Below are 20,103 nucleotides of genomic sequence, written 5' to 3' on the forward strand. Positions count from 1 at the left end.
AATCATTATTAAAGTAAAAAAATGAAGTTCAGAGTTTCCCCTCGATTGCCAAGATACCTGTGGCAATGGGGGCGTGGTCAAAATGACGTCATCGCATTGTTTGCTATGATGCATATATTTTCTTTAAAAAGGCGAAAGAATGTATACATACATTCAAAACAAATCTGTTATTATTAATTATAGTAATAGCATATATTTTTCTTACATAATATTGTTTTGCTCTAATATTCCTGCTTATTGTACAATGTAACTTGTTAAGAATGTTTTTTTTTGGTAGAGATTTCTCCATTATTACCAAAAATACATGGAGACAGACATGTGTGCACGGAGGAAATACTTGTTGGAATTGAGCCCCTTGTCATAAAATTGTCAAAAAAAAAGTTAAAAAGAGCATTGGACTTTGTGTTCTGTTTGTGTTCTTCCGGACGCTACCATACAGTATGTTTTGTTTTCTTGTAAAAAAAACAACAAAACCCTCATTTTTAAGGTGTAGCAGCTAATATTTAGCCGTGGCGCATCACCACAATCAAATACCTGAAGGGGAAACCCTAAAGTTGACTTTTCACATTTCGGAAACGAGCGCTTTTCTCCAATTATCGCAGGCTTCTAATTATCGCCCTTTACAGCAGTAATTTGAGGATTTATGGTAGTTTCCATTCATTATGTACTTTGGGGTTTGCAGGTGTTATGGTGTTGGCAGTCAGTGTAGATCAGGCGGATACGGAGGAATTACGGCGGGCCGTGACAGACGGCAGGACCCAAAACATCCTGTTGGTACGCGATGCCGCCCAGTTGGAAGCTATCTATACTGATCTGGCAGACTTGCTCTGTGGCTTTGCGAGAATACCAGAGGTGAGAGGTTGTCCTATTTCATCATAGTTGTGTTTATTTGATCTCAGCTCTTCACAATCCGCATGTTTTTGTGTGCAGGAAAAGCCAGGTCCGGAACAGTGTACCACTCAGTGTCCTCAGGTGAGTCATCTGTTAGTTTGACACTTTATTACCTCATTTGTCATTACGATCCCGAGGTGGGATTACTTTTATCGAATGTTGAACAAACATTGTAGGACTTCTTGACACGCCCTGCAGATTTCTGGTCTTCATTGTTTTCCTCCTATATCTTCTTTGTTTTTTTTTCTTTTTAGGGAGACAAGGGAGATCGCGGAGAAAGGGTAAAGTGCAGGAAGTTACTCTTTTACTGCTTATATTTTTGTTGTCTTGATTTCGATTATCGTGGGAGTTATGTTCCAAACTCCCCGTGAAGTAGTAGTTTTTATGATTTACATTAGTGTTGTCCCGATACCAATATTTTGGGACCAAAATTATTTCGATACATTTCGGTATTTTTCTAAATAAAGGGGACCACAAAAAATGGCTTTATTTTAACAAAAAATCTTACGGTACATTAAACATATGTTTCTTATTGCAAGTTTGTCCTTAAATAAAATAGTGAACATACAAGACAACTTGTCTTTTATTAGTAAGTAAGCAAACAAAGGCTCCTAATTAGTCTGCTGACATATGCAGTAACATATTGTGTCATTTTCCATTCTATTATTCAGTCAAAATTATTAAGGACAACTGGTAGAAAATGAATTATTAATCTACTTGTTCATTTACCGTTAATATCTGCTTACTTTCTCTTTTAACATGTTCTATCTACACTTCTGTTAAAATGTAATAATTACTTTACATTAGTTTTGGATGATACCACAAATTTGGGTATCAATCCGATACCAAGTCGTTACAGGATCATACATTGGTCATATTCAAAGTCCTCATGTGTCCAGGGACATATTTCCTGAGTTTATAAACATAATATACATTTTAAAGTGGGTGGGTGGCGGACCGGTACTTTTATTTTTCATACCGTACAACCCTAATTTACATGAATATTATATGCATTTTAGTTCTTATGCTGTCATTAACCTTTCACATTACACTCTTACACTACCGTTCAAAAGTTTGGGGTCACCCAAACAATTTTGTGGAATAGCTTTCATTTCTAAGAACAAGAATAGACTGTCAAGTTTCAGATGAAAGTTCTCTTTTTCTGGCCATTTTGAGCGTTTAATTGACCCCACAAATGTGATGCTCCAGAAACTCAATCTGCTCTACGGAAGGTCATTTTTGTAGCTTCTGTAACAAGCTAAACTGTTTTCAGATGTGTGAACATGATTGCACAAGGGTTTTCTAATCATCAATTAGCCTTCTGAGCCAATGAGCAAACACATTGTACCATTAGAACACTGGAGTGATAGTTGCTGGAAATGGGCCTCTATACACCTATGTAGATATTGCACCAAAAACCAGACATTTGCAGCTAGAATAGTCATTTACCACATTAGCAATGTATAGAGTGTATTTCTTTAAAGTTAAGACTAGTTTAAAGTTATCTTCATTGAAAAGTACAGTGCTTTTCCTTCAAAAATAAGGACATTTCAATGTGACCCCAAACTTTTGAACGGTAGTGTATGTAATTGTAAAATATAAAATATTGGTACTTACGAATAATGACGCTAAAGAATCTACTGCATGGGGCTGATGACATAATGACGACAGTATTCTGTTCTTCCTTATTCATGTAGCGAACCGAAGATTTATTGATCTTGCAATGGCAGCTAGTAGCTCGACGCTAAGCTACCTTCTTTTAGCTTAGCAATAAGGAAGTTCACCTTTTCTCCGACGGTGAGCATCTGTTTGTTCTCTCTTCTGTTTATGGTCCATAATTTGTGGTTTTCTCCAGGGTGAGAGAGGCCGAGATGGTGTGGACGGACGCAAAGGAGAACCTGTAAGCGACTAACCCACATTCATTACAGTGGAACCTCGATTTACCATTTTAATTGGTTCTTGAACAGGGTTCGTAAATAGAAAAGTTTGTATATTGAAGCAGATTTCTCCATAAGAAAAAATGTGAACATGATAACTGGTTTCAGCCTTGACAAAAGTCTATATTTTAGTACAAGCTGTAAATCCAACAGACATAACAAGTGGGTAATGGATCAACTTCCTGTTTAATAACAAATATTATTTGATTTGGTTTCCGATCCGATATTAAGTAAAATTCAGGCTGGTATTGCCGATACCAATCCGATGCCGATACTATGTGCACATATAACGTGTATGCAAAAAATGTATTAGTTCTGTATTTTCAAATAATAACATATATATGTAAAAAACAATGGTAAAAAAAATAAGAAAAAAAGAGCCAAAAATCTGAATATGAGAAAAAGCTAAAATTGTAAAACTAATAATTATACTAATATATTTAGTGTGTCTTTAAATATATGTAATATCTGTTTTTAGCATTTAAAAAAAAGAAATATATATACATATATACCAAAATGGCCTACTCATAATTGACTTACCATTATGCGGACCCTGGTGGACACCCATGATATAAAATACTAGAAGCTCTCAAAATAAAAATAAAATATACTTAAAATATAAAAATGTTGTTAAAATTTAGTTAATCAAAAGATAAAACAATACTAACTCATTAATTAATTTGAAAAATACAACAACCATATTAAACACTGTTAAATGTGTAACTGAACATTAATATTTTCATACAGACATAATTTTTGACACTGTATGTTAAGCAATTAAACGGTCGTATTGTTATTTTTATTATAATCTTACTTAGGAAAAAAACATTAAAATGTCAGAAAAAAGAGAGAAAAAAAATCGGGATGTAATGAGAAAAAGCTGAAATATTTTTAGTAATAAGTAAAATAATATACTTAGTTACTTATAATACAAATCTGACACGATATTTGTTTTTAAAAATGTTTGAAACTTTGACTTTTCAGTATGCGGCCCTTGGTGGAAAAAGTTTGGAACTAAACTATCAAACGTATCGATATTTTGATTGAGGATCAATATTAGAGCATAAAGATCTAGTATCGGCGGTATTAATATTTCAGTATCGATCCGCTGAACTGTCCTCATTAAAGCCCCCCTGCCGACACGCACACACACCGTCACTAGCCCTGTGGTGCACTCACAATTTAAAAATTACAAGCTCTTTAAATTTAACAGCCAGGTCGCTACAATGATTTGGAATAAAAACATAAAATCCACTTTACCTTGTCGGTTAATCTTCGTTGCGTGCAAAGGGAGCGGAACATGGGGATGGGAATGTGAACAACGCTGTGGATACTTCTTGATTGTTTCAAAGCGCACATTGCTTGTCCATTGCTTTCTTTGGACTCATATTGTGTTATCAAATTTGGAAATTTGATCAGCCCGGCCCACAAAATGGCTGCACTGTGAGGAACAACAAAGCATATTTTTATTCATAAATCGAAAAGTTTTTAGAAAGAGGGGTTGGTAAATGGAGGTTCCACTGTATTAGAAACACCTTTTAGTATGATAAGTAAATGTTGGTGTTCTCCTAAAAAAGTGTTTAGTTTTTTAATCAAAACTTGCATTGCATCTAAACTAATAGTGCAAGCTTACCTGATGTGTGTGTTTGTGTGTGATGTAGGGTCGGGATGGATTCCCTGGTAGAGATGGTCCGAGAGGTCCTGAAGGGCGTCCAGGTCTACCAGGCCCGTCTGTCCCTACTGAACCCACAGCGGGCTTAAAAGGGGAGAAGGGGGACAGAGTAAGTGGAAGTTAAAAAAAACTTACCAAATCATAATGTCTGGGTCGATATAACCACTTCATGTTTCCAGGGTTTTACTGGTGTTGATGGAAATCCAGGAATACCAGGGCGACCGGGTTCTCCAGGAAACACAGGGCTTCCAGTAAGATGAGAAAACACATTTAAAAATGTGTACATTTCAAAAACGAATAATTTGATGTGTCATGTAGGGTTCACAGGGCCAGCCTGGTGTCAGAGGAAGCTCTGTAAGTCAGCCTCACCTGAAGAGATGATATCACTGCTGCAAAGTATCATTTTAAACTTCCTTCCTGTCACTTCAGGGCGGACCTGGCATATCAGGATTGGATGGTGCAAAGGGAGATAAAGGTGAAAGGGTGAGCAGATTATTGGTCTTTATCCTAATCTACGATACTGTATTTTTTAGAATAATATGTCAGGTTTCTGTCTGTTCATTGTACCTTCTTGTTGATGTTTCAGGGGGAGCCAGGCTCCGTGACAGGAGGAGTGTATCCAGGAAGGAAAGGAGAGCCAGGCACACCAGGAATACCTGTAAGAAGCACATAAAAACATTTTAATACAGTCATATATGCTTTAATTACAGCTGGGGTGTTTATTTACCTAACCCGCAAAGATAACGGGCCGTTAATCGGAAGTAGGCAATAATTGGATAGACGCTGTTAGTTGCGAACGCTTAAAAACTCATTAAACATGACCAGGAGTCGGAAAATTACTTTTAAAACGTAATTATAGTTACTACAGTGACATTCCTAAAAAAAATTAGTAACGGAATTAATGATCATTAAATGTAATTAGTTACCAGCAGGGGCGTCACTAGCTTTTAAGGACAGGGGGGACTTAGCCCCCAGGAGATGCACAGGATGCGAGCGAACGTTACGCACGAGCACACAACTTCACAAACGGCTAACAAAGACTTAGAAATTATTCATTGTTATTATTATTTTTTAAAAATGCACGAGACGAAATGAAATGGTCCCCGGGACGATGGCTTTTAACCATTTTTTTCTTTTTCTTTTTATGTATTTATTAATTTTACATTTTGTATAAAATGTCTTGGTTTTTCCTCCCTCTGAAAATCCTATGAAATGTTTAACAAGCCATCCTATAATGATACAACAGCTATTAATGTAACAATACAATAAAACAAATATATTTAATGATGTTTTTTTCATCGTTTTAACAATAGGCTAATGTATATTACTTTATATAGATTCTACAAGAAACACAAAACTTAAAAACTAAATTATTTACAATTGCACAGACAAGGTTTCTTGCAGCTTCACTCATTGTAAAGGAAGATAATGTGCTTCGTACACCTGCAGGACCGCAAGCAAGGTTGCAGAGAAAATGCGGACTGGAATTTGAGTGATGTGGGCATTTTCTATATGAACAAGTGGAATGGATTGGATACCGACGCACTAAATGGGCTCTCTACCTTATGCTATGAAGTGAGGGGAAACTGAGTGAATAATAACAGGTTATATGACTATTTATTTAAACTCATATTCGGGCCACTTTATAATGAATATGTCGGCATGTATTTGTAAAAAAAATTTTTATATATATATATATAAAACTAAATTATTTAGGGGGGCTTAAGAATATTTTAGGGGGGCTTGAGCCCCCCTAATATAGGCCTAACAACGCCAATGGTTACCAGTGAAAGCCATGCTAACCGTTTAACGAGCTTGGATGTGAAGTAGTGAAACAACCAAGGAATAAGTGCTTTGTACACTTTCACAGAAGTGTAACTGGAACCACGTTACAGCAGAAAGGAACCAGCTAAGACTGGTGCAATGGATGCTGAGTAGATACGGTTAATAATGTGAGAGTCCAGTCCATAGTGGGGCCAGCAGGGGATCCTCTTGTATGTCGACACGTTGAGGCGCCGAGACGTCACCGACTGATGCACATCCTGGGTCCCGACTTGGAACAGCTAGGGTCTGCTCCGTGGAGGCTGATCCGTGGTCACCTGATAACCTCTCCACACAGGAGAGAGGAGCATAGCAGAAAAGAGAGACAGCCGATCAACTGGTCTAAAAAAGGGTCGATTCAAAGACTAGAGTAAATTACAAGAGAGAATACAGTACTATACACCAGAGATGCCCATGTTGTACATATTCATACTGACCTCTTTCAAGCTGCATAATCATTGATGGCATGTCTGCAAGGCTGTAGTGTAAAACAAGTCGTTGGATTTTACTGTAAAAAACTGGCAGCTCAGTCGACAAAAATTTAACGTAAAATCATCAGTGGTACCATTTTTCAATTTACAGTAATTCACTGTAAAAACAGGGAAAATAGATTTTACGGGGGGAAAAGCAGCAGCTCAGTCGCCAGAATTTTGCTGTAAAAATAACAGTGGTACTGTTTTTCGATTTAGTAATGTACTGTAAAAAAAACATGGCCATAAATTTTATGGTAAGAAACTGGCAGCTCAGTCACCAGAATTGTGAGGTAAAAATAACAGTGGTACTGTTTTTCTATTTAGTAATGCACTGTTAAAAAACATGGCCATAGATTTTACGGTAAAAAACTTGCAGCTCAGTCACCAGAATTTCAACATAAAAACATTAGTGGTACAGTTTTTCAGTTTACAGTAATTTGGTCTAAAAACTACTGTTAATTGTATGGTAAAGTTCTGTTTTTTTTATTGTAAAATCTGTAGATTTTTAACTTGTTGCGTTTGAATTTGAGACCCCTGCTCTACGGTAAAGTTGTGACTATTTTACGATCTATAGAAGAGGATAATCTCGTTCGCCATGCTTCGCCCATGTCCTATAATTACACTTAGAAAAACTTTATTGATCCACACGGGAAATTGTTCCACACAGTAGTTCAGGTACAAAGGATGGAAAGGGTAAGGTTGGAAAGGATAATGCAGGCGTAAAGTAGACTAAAAATGTACCATAGTAGCAATATAAAATATAACATATGTAATATTTAAATATTATATATACAGTATATAATATATACTGATATATTATTATATTATATTTTTATATAATATATACAATATATAACAAACCCCAATTACCATCTAGAACAGGGGTGGGCAATTAATTTTTACCGGGGGCCGCATGAGCAACCCGAGCACTGCTGGAGGGCCACATCGACAATATTTCAATTAAATTTTGCATAATATTATTTTTGATATATACCGTAAGATAAATAATAATAATAATAATAATAATAATTAATAATAATAGCAATACTTCAACATAGTGTGTGTAACAGCATTCCATGACTAATATAAATAAATTAACATTAATAATAAATGACAGTAAAATAAGCACACGTATGACTGAGGAGTCATAGTGTAACTTTGTGTGGTGTTTGAGTTGTCCGACTTTTTGTGTGGCCATAAACGCACCAGTGGTTTAGTGCTATGCGTGTTGGTGACAGATGACAAGTTGGTTTTGGCCTGGTTTGTACGGCAGAAAATGACTAGTTTTTCGAGATAGAATTGTTTTACTCATGGTTATGTCCGAATATAAACAGTTTTGCTCAATAAAGTGATCGATATAATTCCTGTCCTCGAAGCATCTCGATAGACGTTACAATAATTGAACGGTGTTCAATTGAACGGTGTTGACGAACACCGTTAGGGCCGCTTGTTGTCACTGTCACTCAAAGTTTCATTGCAAAATTACATAGAATAAATATGTTTATTTTGTTTAGAATTCAGATGGGATTTGATTTGGTGCGCGGCATATATTTGCTGCGCGCAGCGGACGCTTGAGCAGTGCGCAATTGCGCAGGCACGCACCTTAGAGGGAACGTTGCTTTGCAGTCCATGTCTTGTTGAAAACACGCCATTCTTCATCAACTTTTCTCTTTTTAGCGTCTCGGGTGTAAACCGTGCATCACTTGTCGCTGCATGTGCACCTTCACTCACAGGTTACACACGCCCATAAATAATACTTTTCAAAATAAAAGCAGCACAGTTGTATTGCGCGCACGACATAGATGTTTTTTCAACTTTATTTTGTAATTTGTGATTGCAGCTGTTCACATTCACTCACAATCACGCACACGCATACGTCCACACGGAAGTAATACAAATAACGATTTTCAAAACAAAAACAGCACCGTTGTATTGCACACTCGACATAGATACTTTTTTACATTTATTTTGTAATTTATAATTGGCCTCACGCGGGCCGGACAGGGACGCACAAAGGGCCGGATGCGGCCCACGGGCCGCAGAATGCCCAGGTCTGATCTAGAATATTACAAAAGATGTAAATTTAGCATCCTCCATATGTCTTATCTGTCCGGGTAAATTTTGAAAGCGATCACATGAAATATTTAGGAGGAGTTGGTTACAGAACAACACCAGGAAATGGCAAAAATCTGCCGAATGTACATAATAGTTGGATGTTAATTGAATTAGGCACGAGACTTATATTTATATATGGTGGTATGAGGCTACATTTCTCACTGGTGGTGCTGTTGCATGGTAAAAAAATCGCTGTCTGGCTCGCGGACCATTGGCACATTTTCACTGTGGCCCTTGGAGGCCAAATGTTTGGTTACTACTATATTACATTGTATTAAAGGAGCGTAAAGGTGGCTATGTGGGTGTTATTTCAGAGTGCTCATAATGTTTAAAAAAAAACATATTTGGAAGGTTTCTTTATGCTCTGGCTATGAAAATGTATTTACTGATTTAAAATGAATATTTCTTACTTTGCGAAATAAAATTTACCACTGTCAAGTGTGGAACTAGGTAACCAAGATAAAAGGGGGTTTATTGTATGTTGAAGAGCAACACAGTCACAAAGTAAGGAGTCTCCACGCGCCTTTTCTCACACACGTTTCTTTCCTGTGAATTCAGGGGACGCACGGTCGGCCAGGAATTGACGGCATCAAAGGTACACCAGGGATTCCAGGTGCATCAGGGCAAGATGGTCGCCCAGGGATACCAGGAACGCCAGGACTGTCCATCAAGGTTTAGACCCTTTCTTTCTTTCCATGCTTTTGTACATTCATGTAACTGTATGATGTCTGTCATGCTCTTTACTAACTGACCTATGAATGTATACAAGAAATGTAAATGTTCACCAGCTACTAGGGAAGTAACGGTATCAAAATCTCCCGGTATGATATCATCACAGTATTAAAGGGGAACTGCACTTTTTGGGGGAATTTTGCTGATCGTTCACAATCATTTTGAAAGACATGGCGACGAATGGATTTTTTTTTTTATGCGTTTAAAATATTAAATAAATTCAATCAGAAGTCAGCTTACAATGGAGTCTATAGGAGCCGTTCAATTCTGCCTGTAGAGCCCTTAAAAAACATCCAAACATCCCTATTAGGGTTTTGTATACATGATGTTATGTTATATGTAATGAAGTAACGGGCACATTAATAATAACATTTAATATTTGCGTATTTTGATCATTTTAAGCATAGGCGGGGCATTAATTTCAAAAACGCATCACTAGATTTTGCTTTTTTAACATAATAAAACATCACGTACCGTACAATGTCTGCTGTCATTAGGATGCCGACTACTAGGATTTTCATATATTCCTATTAGATGAAAAATGTCTCATAATCTTCGTAAAGAAACGGGGTGGATGTTATATTTTTGTAATGTTCTTTTATTAACGTTTATTTAATAGTTATAATACATTTTTTTTTAAATCCATCATTCTCATGTCTTTCATAATAATTGTGGACAATAGACAAAATTCCCCCCAAAAAAGTGCAGTTCCCCTTTAAGACCATGGCATGATATTATTGTGGTATATGTCCCAAAACAAAGACTTAAAAAGGTCAGTGTGTAAAATTAAGTGGCAGTAACGTTTAGGATAAACATGTTATTTATTACTACAATCATGTGTTTTTAAGTGCAAAGAATTGTGCAGGAACATCCACTGTTTCAAACAGCTATTACAAAAATACTCACAGTTGAGTGTCTTTAAAGTGACAATGTAAACATCCAGTGTAAAACAATAATGTTCACTTAAGTGTCTTTCTTTACTTTCTGACAAGCAGTGTCCTCCACGATGGACATGTTTATTCCAGTCTGAAAAAAGCTGTTTCTCAGAAAAGTTAACAAATTAACTTTTAATAATTTTAACACCTCACAAACTGATGTTTGGCTTCGCTGACTTAAAAGATATTTTCTGGGTGACGGTTCATGAGGTGGCAAGTTCAAGTTCAAGAGACTTTATCTGTACCTGAAGGTAGATCTCTTTTGCAGTGTAAAATAAAATACAGGAGAATGGCATATGCATATTTATTGAAAATAAACAAAGGTATTAACACAAAACAGATCACAACCTGACAAACATGACAAAGTGCTCAACAGGCTGCTTGGGACCAGGACCAGGAAAAGAAGAAAGAAAAAGTCACTTGAACAATAAAAAGAGGCAGAGTAAAAGTTAATAAAAATCAAATCAAATCAACTTTATTTATAAAACACATTTAAAATTTACCACAGGGGTAGCCAAAGTGCTGTACAATGGGCAGGTTAAAAGATAATACGAGTACCGAGCAAACACAACACAACACAAACAGAACACGATAAAAAATAAACAAATAAAATAAATAAAACATAAAAACAGGTTCACAGCAGGTGGATTATGGGGCGCCATTGCATGATGGATATCACTCTGTGTTAAAAGCCATGGAATAAAAGTATGTTTTTAAGAGAGATTTAAAAACAGGAAGAGAGGAGGCCTGTCTAACACTCAGAGGTAGGTCGTTCCAGAGCTTGGGAGCAGCAGCGGCGAAAGCTCTGTCACCTCTAAGCTTCAGCCTTGTGTCAGGGACCGTCAGTAGCAGCTGATCGGCTGATCTCAGGGATCGGGTGGGGCTGTAAGGCTGAAGGAGGTCGGAGAGATATGTTGGCGCGAGGTTGTTTAGACATTTAAAAACAAATAAAAAGGAGTTTAAAGTTGATTCGGTAACGCACAGGGAGCCAGTGAAGAATAAAAGACCGTAAGATAAAACAATTATGGATTAATAAATAGATACAAATAAATAAATATGTGCAATATAGCTATAGTTTTTTTTAAAGAATAGCTTCGGCTGGAGCAAATCTGTTCCTATACCGAGATGTTCTGCTTGGGACGGGAGGAGCTGGAACTCACCATAAAGAGGGTGAGCGATTTCTGCTGTAATTGACTTGGCAATCTGCTGACTCCAAACTCAGCTGGGGCTCACCAATAAGTCGTTTTGTCCACTTGATTATTTGGCTTAATCGGTTTCTGTCCTTCAGAGGCAGCCATTCAAACCGTGATACTAGACAAAAAGATAAAACCGATTCAATAAAAGCAAGATAAAACAAAACCATGATTTACGTGGAAACGCTCGAGATCAAAGTGGTGCGCTTTGCTTTGCAGAATGCAGACTTTCTTACCTCCGCCAAAGAGGTTATGTTTTTATCAGGGTTTGTTTGTGTGTTTTTTAGCAACATAACTCAAACAGTATTGGACTGATTTTGATGAAATGTCCAAAAACATCTACTATGAACGCACTTCACTTCCTGCGTTCCACAGCCCCACCTTGCCGGCAGAGGATTCAAAGAGATGTAGTTTATTTTCCGGCAAAAACCCTAGCGCAGCAGAAAAAAACGACACACCAAGTGTTTGTTTGATACCGTCGTGCGTCACAGCATTAATGGGAAGACTTTGAAACCAAAATACCGCGGTATCTACAAAATTGTTACACCCCTACCAGCTACTAATGCAAAATATGGCCCGGTAGAGTATGTTGTATCCAGAGCGGCTTTAATATTTGTCACCGACATTGAGAGACATTGATGTAAATGCAGACACATAAAGCTGGGGGGTTTCAGGATGCTGTTCTACAATAGCACACATGGTGGTAGCATTGAGCCACTATTTTTCTTCAGTTGCCCCTCTTAGAAGGTCATTTTCTATGTATTACTGAATGAATTATTCACAAATAATAGAGAGCTACTCTCACATTGCATATGTCATGAAAGCGAGGTGGCGTCTGTGTTCATTGAAACTCCAGCAAGCTCACAATTTGGAGTTATGGAAAGGTTTTTGTGGCCCTATGAAGTTATTCTCAGTGCTGTTCCATATTTGATGTTGAAAAGCTATGTTCAGCAGGGCAGAGATAGTCGGTTATAAGCCATGTAAAGGAAACACATCCACTTTTCAAGCTTTCAGCCTGACAACAATGTTCAGCTTCCTCTCTCCCTTGCTTTCTGTCCGTAGGGAGACAGGGGCAGCCCTGGAGAGCGGGTGAGTCACACCATTGCCAGCTTGCCTTATGTTTGCAGAATTATCCCCAGGTACCTGAGAGCATAATGACTCTTGACTGTTATCTCTCCGTACTGTGCCAGGGACTTCCAGGAGTCGGCGGCGGGGGGGTCGTCACTAGCGAAAAGGGCTCCCCAGTAAGTGCAGTCAACCACCGTGCAATGTGTGGACAAATGAGTTCTGGGTGCAAGTGGGGGTTGGTATTTTGCATCCGCTAATTGCCTTTTTATCATCAGGGTTCTCCGGGACCTCCAGGAGTGCAAGGTCCTAGAGGGCTATCCGGATCACAGGGGGCCAAGGGAGACAAGGCAGGTCAATTTGCTGTATAAGTAGCAGAGGTGGAGGAAGTGCAGGCATACTTGCCAACCCTCCCGTTTTTAGCGGGAGAATCCCGGTATTCAGCGCCTCTCCCAACAACCTCCCGGCAGAGATTTTCTCCCGACAAACTCCCGGTATTCAGCCGGAGCTGGAGGCCACGCCCCCTCCAGCTCAATGCGGACCTGAGACTGAGTGGGGACAGCCTATTCTCACGTCCGCTTTCCCACAATATAAACAGCTTGCCTGCCCAATGACGTCATAACATCTAGGGCTTTTAGAGAGTAGAGTGCACAACTGCGACGCCGTCGACGAGCAAGATGAAGAAATACGCTTGCAAGTTCCAAAACGAATGGAAACAAGAATTTCAGTTCATCCAGGACAGTTCGAAGGGGAAGGTGTATGTTGCCTGTAAATATGTGGAACAGACTTCTCCATTGAACACGGTGGCCGAAATGATATACTCATCATGAACGGAGAAGTTAAACAGGACAATACTGCCATCTAATGGATAGCCACCGGAACACTGAAATTCAAGTATTTCTTTTATGTAAATAAAATAAATATATATATATAGCTAGAATTCACTATACATACATACATACATATAATATATACACATACTGTGTATATATATATATATATATATATATATATATATATATATATATATATATATATATATATATATATATATATATATATATATATATATATATATATATATATATATATATACACATACCGGTATATGAAATACTCAAGTTGGTGAATTCTAGCTGTAAATAACCACGCCCCCAACCCCCCACCCCCGACCAAGCCCACCCCCTACCCCCCCACCTCCCGATATTGGAGGTCTCAAGGTTGGCAAGTATGAGTGCAGGAGAAAGTGAAAACTGAAATGAGCGACTGCGTACGCCAGGGGTGTCAAACTAATTTTAGATCGGGGGCCACATGGAGGAAAATCTACTCCCAAGTGGGCCGGACTGTTAAAATCACGGCACGATAACTTCAAAATAAAGACAACTTCAGATTGTTTTTATTTGTTTAAAAATACAACAAGCACATTCTGAAAATGTACAAATCATAATGTTAGGTTTTTTTTACACTTACATGTTGCGGTTAATAGTATACTATCTTTATTTCTAGTGGACACATTTAGAACAGCAGTTTATTTCATTCAAAAATTTCGGCTCATTTTTATACTCACCAAACTCATCCCGCGGGCTGGACAAAACCTGGCCCGCGGGCCGTACGTTTGACACCCCCGGCGTACGCTGTCACAGAGAGACTTGAGAGAAAGTTGCCGCCATGTTACTTGAGCCTTTGCTGCCATACACAAACATGTGTGACTTTAGGAAAAACCTTGGGAAACACATTTCACTGCAGTTGACAGGATGCGTGATCGATCCTCTTCATTTACATTTGTACTGTATGTACGATACGGACATGTCATTTAATGAATGACACGAACAATATACCCTAAGCTGCAATATACAATAACCTTAGGGTTATTGTATATTGTATAAGGTATGTTAATGTAGTACATTCCAAGTCATATTATATAGTAGAGTACAATCAATAGTACACTTTCTTTCATCATATTAAGGTCTCAATTTAGTCTAAATATAGGTTTCCGTATATGGTTCCTTATAATAAAAAAAAAAGTATACCTTGCAGCACACTCGCACTATGGGCCAATTAGTGTCTAAAGAGGAGAGGTGGTGATGTGCAACAATTATACCCTGTAAAGATACTGGCATACTGTATTTGCTAGCAAAACATCAGACAGTATCAGACTGTTTCGTATTAATTAGCAAAACTGTCAAGTCGTATTAAAAGCTTGTTCTCAGAATACATTTAAATTCAAAATAAAGCTATAAATAACTGCATTTTTGATTGAACATTTTTGCATGGGATTTGTGAGTCAACACAAATCCTTGAAAATACATTCGTCCCTCGTTTATCGCGGTGAATTGGTTCCAAACCCGACCGCAATAACTAACTAATCTATAAATCAAATATGCTTTAGTTTTAGTATAGAAAACCTGTTTGCAATATCTAAGTACATTTGAACATTACTAGGACCCTCTAGACTTGAAAAAACACATCTAGACTCCCCATGTTGGAGACATAATAATAGAAAATAAGACATACTGCACTGGGGCAGCATGGCTCAGGTGGTAGAGTGGTTGGCCCCCAACCCGATGGGTGTGAGTTTGATCCTCAGTCCCCCCTGGACCATGTCGAAATATCAGCAAGATACTGAAACCCCCCCCAGTTGCTCCTGATGCTGCGTCATCAGTGTGGGAATGTGGAAAGAGTGTCAAAGCGCTTTGAGTACCTTGAGGGTAGAAAAGCGATATAAAAGTATAATCCGTTTACCATTCCACTCTGACACATATAAGTCCTAACTAAATAAATCAACACTGTACAGTCATATGGACACACGCTCAAAGTTCTGAAACATCTGTGAAAATACTGCAGCTTGTTCAATAATGAAGATGAGCTGCTGTGCAATACAGTAAAACAGGGGTTCTTAACCTTTTTGACCTCAGGGCCTATTTTTGTCCACTACAGAGGGGCCATATATTTGACCCACTCAAATATTAACACTGAATTAGTAAACTTACTCTTTATTTTAATCATATTCATTAATTATATATAATTTACTTACAGTGCATCCGAAAAGTATTTACAGCGCTTCACTTCCTTACATTTTATGTTGCAACCTTATTCCAAAATGGAATACATTCATTTTTGTCCTCAAAATGCTACACACAATACCCTATAATGATAATAGGAAAAGGTGTTTTGAATTTTTTTTGCTATTTTTATTCACAAAAAAACACACGTAAGTAAGTATTCACAGCATGTTCTCAATATGATGCACCTTTGGCAGCAATTACAGCCTAAAGTGTTTTTGAATATGATGCCACAAGCTTGGCACACCTACAGTATCTTCGGGCAGTTTTGCCTATTCCTCTTTGCCCTATGATTAAGAAACCCTGCAGTAAAGTACATATCAGATTTCTTTTTTGAAGTCATTTTTGGCAATTTTATGCTTTAAAAAAAAATAATTTAGGCCAAAAGTTTGTAAAATGTCCTTAAATATGCATATATTTTAATGATACTAAGCCGTAGTCCAACGTGAAACAGCAAGGACGAGTGATCTGATTTTTTATATATATATATTTTGAAAATAACCGCGATAGAGTGAAACCACACAATTAAAAGTGGAAAGTGACAAGGAAAATATATTTAAATAAATCAAAAATGTTGTTTTTTCCAAACCAAAATTATATTCTCTCTCTCTCTGTATATATATATACCGTAATTTCCGGACTATAAGCCGCTACTTTTTCCCCTCGTTCTGGTCCATGGGGCTTATACAAGGATGCGGCTTATTTACGGCCTGTTCTTCTCCGACACCGACGAAGAGGATTTCCTTGGTTTTAGTACGCAGGAGGAAGACGATGACACAATGATTAAAGACTGACTTTTCATATACCGGTAGGCTGGTTATTTTGATAACGTACAGGCGAGCACTTTGTATTACTTTGCACCGTTGTATTGTTTGTACTCTGCACGAATGCTGTTCGCCATGTCAAAGATGTGAAAGTTTGATTGAATGATTGAAAGATTTATTGTTAATAAATGGGACGCTTTGCATTCCCAAACAGTCATCTCTGTCCCGACAATCCCCTCCGTGGTAGCAGGAACCCCTATATACTACGCTAATTACACATCAAAACCCTGCGGCTTATAGTCGGGTGCGGCTTATATATGGAGCAATCTGTATTTTCCCCTAAATTTAGCTGGTGCAGCTTATAGTCAGGTGCGGCTTATAGTCCGGAAATTGCGGTATATATATACATATATATATATATATATATATATATATATATATATATATATATATATATATATATATATATATATATATATATATATATATATATATATATATATATATATATATATATACATACATACATACACACACACACAGTACAGGCCAAAAGTTTGGACATACCTTCTCATTCAATGCGTTTTCTTTATTTTCATGACTATTTACATTGTAGATTGTTACTAAAGGCATAAAAACTATAAATGAACACATGTGGAGTTATGTACTTAACAAAAAAAGGTCAAATAACTAAAAAAACATGTTTTACATTCTAGTTTCTATAATAAAAAATAGCCACCCTTGGCTCTAATTATTGCTTTGCACACTCTTGGCATTCTCTCCATGAGCTTCAAGAGGTAATCACCTGAAATGGTTTTCACTTCACAGGTGTGCCCTATCAGGGTTGATTAGTGGAATTTCTTGCTTTATCAATAGGGTTAGGACCATCAGTTGTGTTTATATATATATATATATATATATATATATATATATATATATATATATATATATATATATATATATATATATATATATATATATATATATATATATATATATATATATATATATATATATATATATATATATATATATATATATTAGGGCTGTGAATCTTTGGGTGTCCCACGAATCGATTCAATATCAATTCTTGGGGTCACGATTCGATTCAAAATCTTTTTTTTTTTTTTCAATTCAACACGATTCTCGATTCAAAAACGATTTTTTTCCTGATTCAAAAGGATTGTCTATTCATGGAATACATAGATTTCAGCGGGATCTACCGCAGTCTGCTGACATGCAAGCAGAGTAGTAGATTTTGGTAAAAAGCTTTTATAATTGTAAAGGACGATGTTTTATCAACTGATTGCAATAATGTAAATTTGTTTTAACTATTAAATGAACCAAAAATATGACTTATTTTATCTTTGTGAAAATATTGGACACAGTGTGTTGTCAAGCTTATGAGATGCGATGCAAGTGTAAGCCACTGTGACACTATTGTTCTTTTTTTAATTTTTTTATAAATGTCTAATGATAATGTCAATGAGGGATTTTTAATGACTGCTATGTTGAAATTGTAACTAATATTGATACTGTTGTTGATAATATTCATTTTTGTTTCACTACTTTTGGTTTGTTCTGTGTGGTGTTTGTGTCTCCTCTCAATTGCTCTGTTTATTGCAGTTCTGAGTGTTGCTGGGTCGGGTTTGCTTTTGGAATTGGATTGCATTGTTATGGTATTGCTGTGTATTGTTTTGTTGGATTGATTTATTTAAAAAATAAATAAATAAATAAAAATAAAAAAAATCGATTTTTAAAAAATGAGAATCAATTCTGAATCGCACAACGTGAGAATCGCGATTTTTTGCAATTATCAACTTTTTCAGGCAATTTCCTTGAGTCCTTAATTAATTAAGTTTCATTTTTCAGGGTGACAGTGCTGTTGGGCTGCCAGGACCAGCAGGCAGGCAGGGAGACCCTGGTGACAGGGTGGGTCACCCTCAATAACATGTATTGGCGTCATGTGGACACATTTCCATTTCATAAGCACATTTCCTGCCTAACACACCAAGAATAGTAATCCACCATGACTTGTACACATTAAGAGTCCCGTTATGCCCTTCAGGGTCCTCGCGGGCCTCCAGGAGAAATTGGCAGTAAGGTACGATAAAGGTATGAAAAATGAGACGTGCCCGTAACATTTAACTTGAAGATTGACTGTGTGTATTCTGATAGGGTGATCGAGGGCAGCCGGGTGAGCCTGGATCGCACGGAGACCGGGTGAGTGAAGGATTTTGCAGGAATCAATCCTGCATGTACTTATTTATATTATGTTTTGATGTTCTTTGGCCATGTGAGCAGTCTATAGAGAGCTTTCCATTTGGACAATCCCACTTAGTTGCAGAAGAAAATGAACTGAATGTAAAAATGAACATGTGATTGACCATCTCTTTGGGACAGATCATGACCCACGTAATTCAACTGTCTATTTTGTCACCTATCTGTGTGAAATTATATTCATAGCTGTCGGAACTTGCAGGAGAGCTTTGTGCGACAGGCAATTTCATTCTCTTTTGCATATGGAAAATCTAGATATTAAATGGAAATGGAACAATTTATATGCAACATGTACAGCTCCTCTCATTTCTGCAAAAACTGGATTATATGTTTTCCTGACACAAAGCTGAAAGAATGAGAATTTGATACTAAATAGAGTAGTCAGTGTACATCAGGGCTATTCAACTACATAATGAAGAGGGCCGCAGTTGATCTCTTACTGGCCCCACTATGGACTGGACTCTCACACTATTATGTTAGATCCACTGTGGACTGGACTTTCACACTATTATGTTAGATCCACTATGGACTGAACTCTCACACTATTATGTTAGATCCACTATGGACTGGACTCTCACACTATTATGTTAGATCTACAATGGACTGGACTCTCACACTATTATGTTAGATCCACTATGGACTGGACTCTCACACTATTATGTTAGATCCACAATGGACTGAACTCTCACACGATTATGTTAGATCCACTATGGACTGTACTCTCACAATATTATGTTAGATCCACTATGGACTGGACTCACACTATTATCTTAGATCCACTATGGACTGAACTCTCACACTATTATGTTAGATCTACAATGGACTGGACTCTCACACTATTATGTCACATCCACTATGGACTGGACTCTTACACTTATATGTTAGATCCACAATGGACTGAACTCTCACACTATTATGTTAGATCCACTATGGACTGGACTCTCACACTATTATGTTATATCCACTATGGACTGGACTCTCACAATATTATGTTAGATCCACTATGGACTGGACTCTCACACTATTATGTTAGATCCACTATGGACTGGACTCTCACAATATTATATTAGATCCACTATGGACTGGACTCACACTATTATCTTAGATCCACTATGGACTGAACTCTCACACTATTATGTTAGATCTACAATGGACTGGACTCT

General features: G+C 37.2%; 1 protein-coding gene across 1 annotated transcript in view; it reads left to right on the forward strand.

Moving 5' to 3' along the window:
• The window catches only part of col7a1 (collagen, type VII, alpha 1), a 183,701-nt gene that overhangs the window by 65,922 nt on the left and 97,676 nt on the right, over positions 1–20,103 (forward strand). The window contains exons 26-41 of the mRNA XM_062037815.1: positions 683–852; positions 931–972; positions 1,146–1,172; positions 2,747–2,791; positions 4,490–4,609; positions 4,680–4,751; positions 4,819–4,854; positions 4,930–4,983; positions 5,087–5,158; positions 9,468–9,581; positions 12,832–12,858; positions 12,960–13,013; positions 13,113–13,184; positions 18,533–18,592; positions 18,729–18,764; positions 18,839–18,883. Of these exons, the coding sequence (XP_061893799.1) occupies positions 683–852; positions 931–972; positions 1,146–1,172; positions 2,747–2,791; positions 4,490–4,609; positions 4,680–4,751; positions 4,819–4,854; positions 4,930–4,983; positions 5,087–5,158; positions 9,468–9,581; positions 12,832–12,858; positions 12,960–13,013; positions 13,113–13,184; positions 18,533–18,592; positions 18,729–18,764; positions 18,839–18,883 (1,046 nt within the window). The remainder of the gene's footprint in view (positions 1–682; positions 853–930; positions 973–1,145; positions 1,173–2,746; positions 2,792–4,489; positions 4,610–4,679; positions 4,752–4,818; positions 4,855–4,929; positions 4,984–5,086; positions 5,159–9,467; positions 9,582–12,831; positions 12,859–12,959; positions 13,014–13,112; positions 13,185–18,532; positions 18,593–18,728; positions 18,765–18,838; positions 18,884–20,103) is intronic.

Source organism: Entelurus aequoreus, linkage group LG26, assembly GCF_033978785.1.
Source record: "Entelurus aequoreus isolate RoL-2023_Sb linkage group LG26, RoL_Eaeq_v1.1, whole genome shotgun sequence".
NCBI classification, from domain to species: Eukaryota; Metazoa; Chordata; class Actinopteri; order Syngnathiformes; family Syngnathidae; genus Entelurus; species Entelurus aequoreus.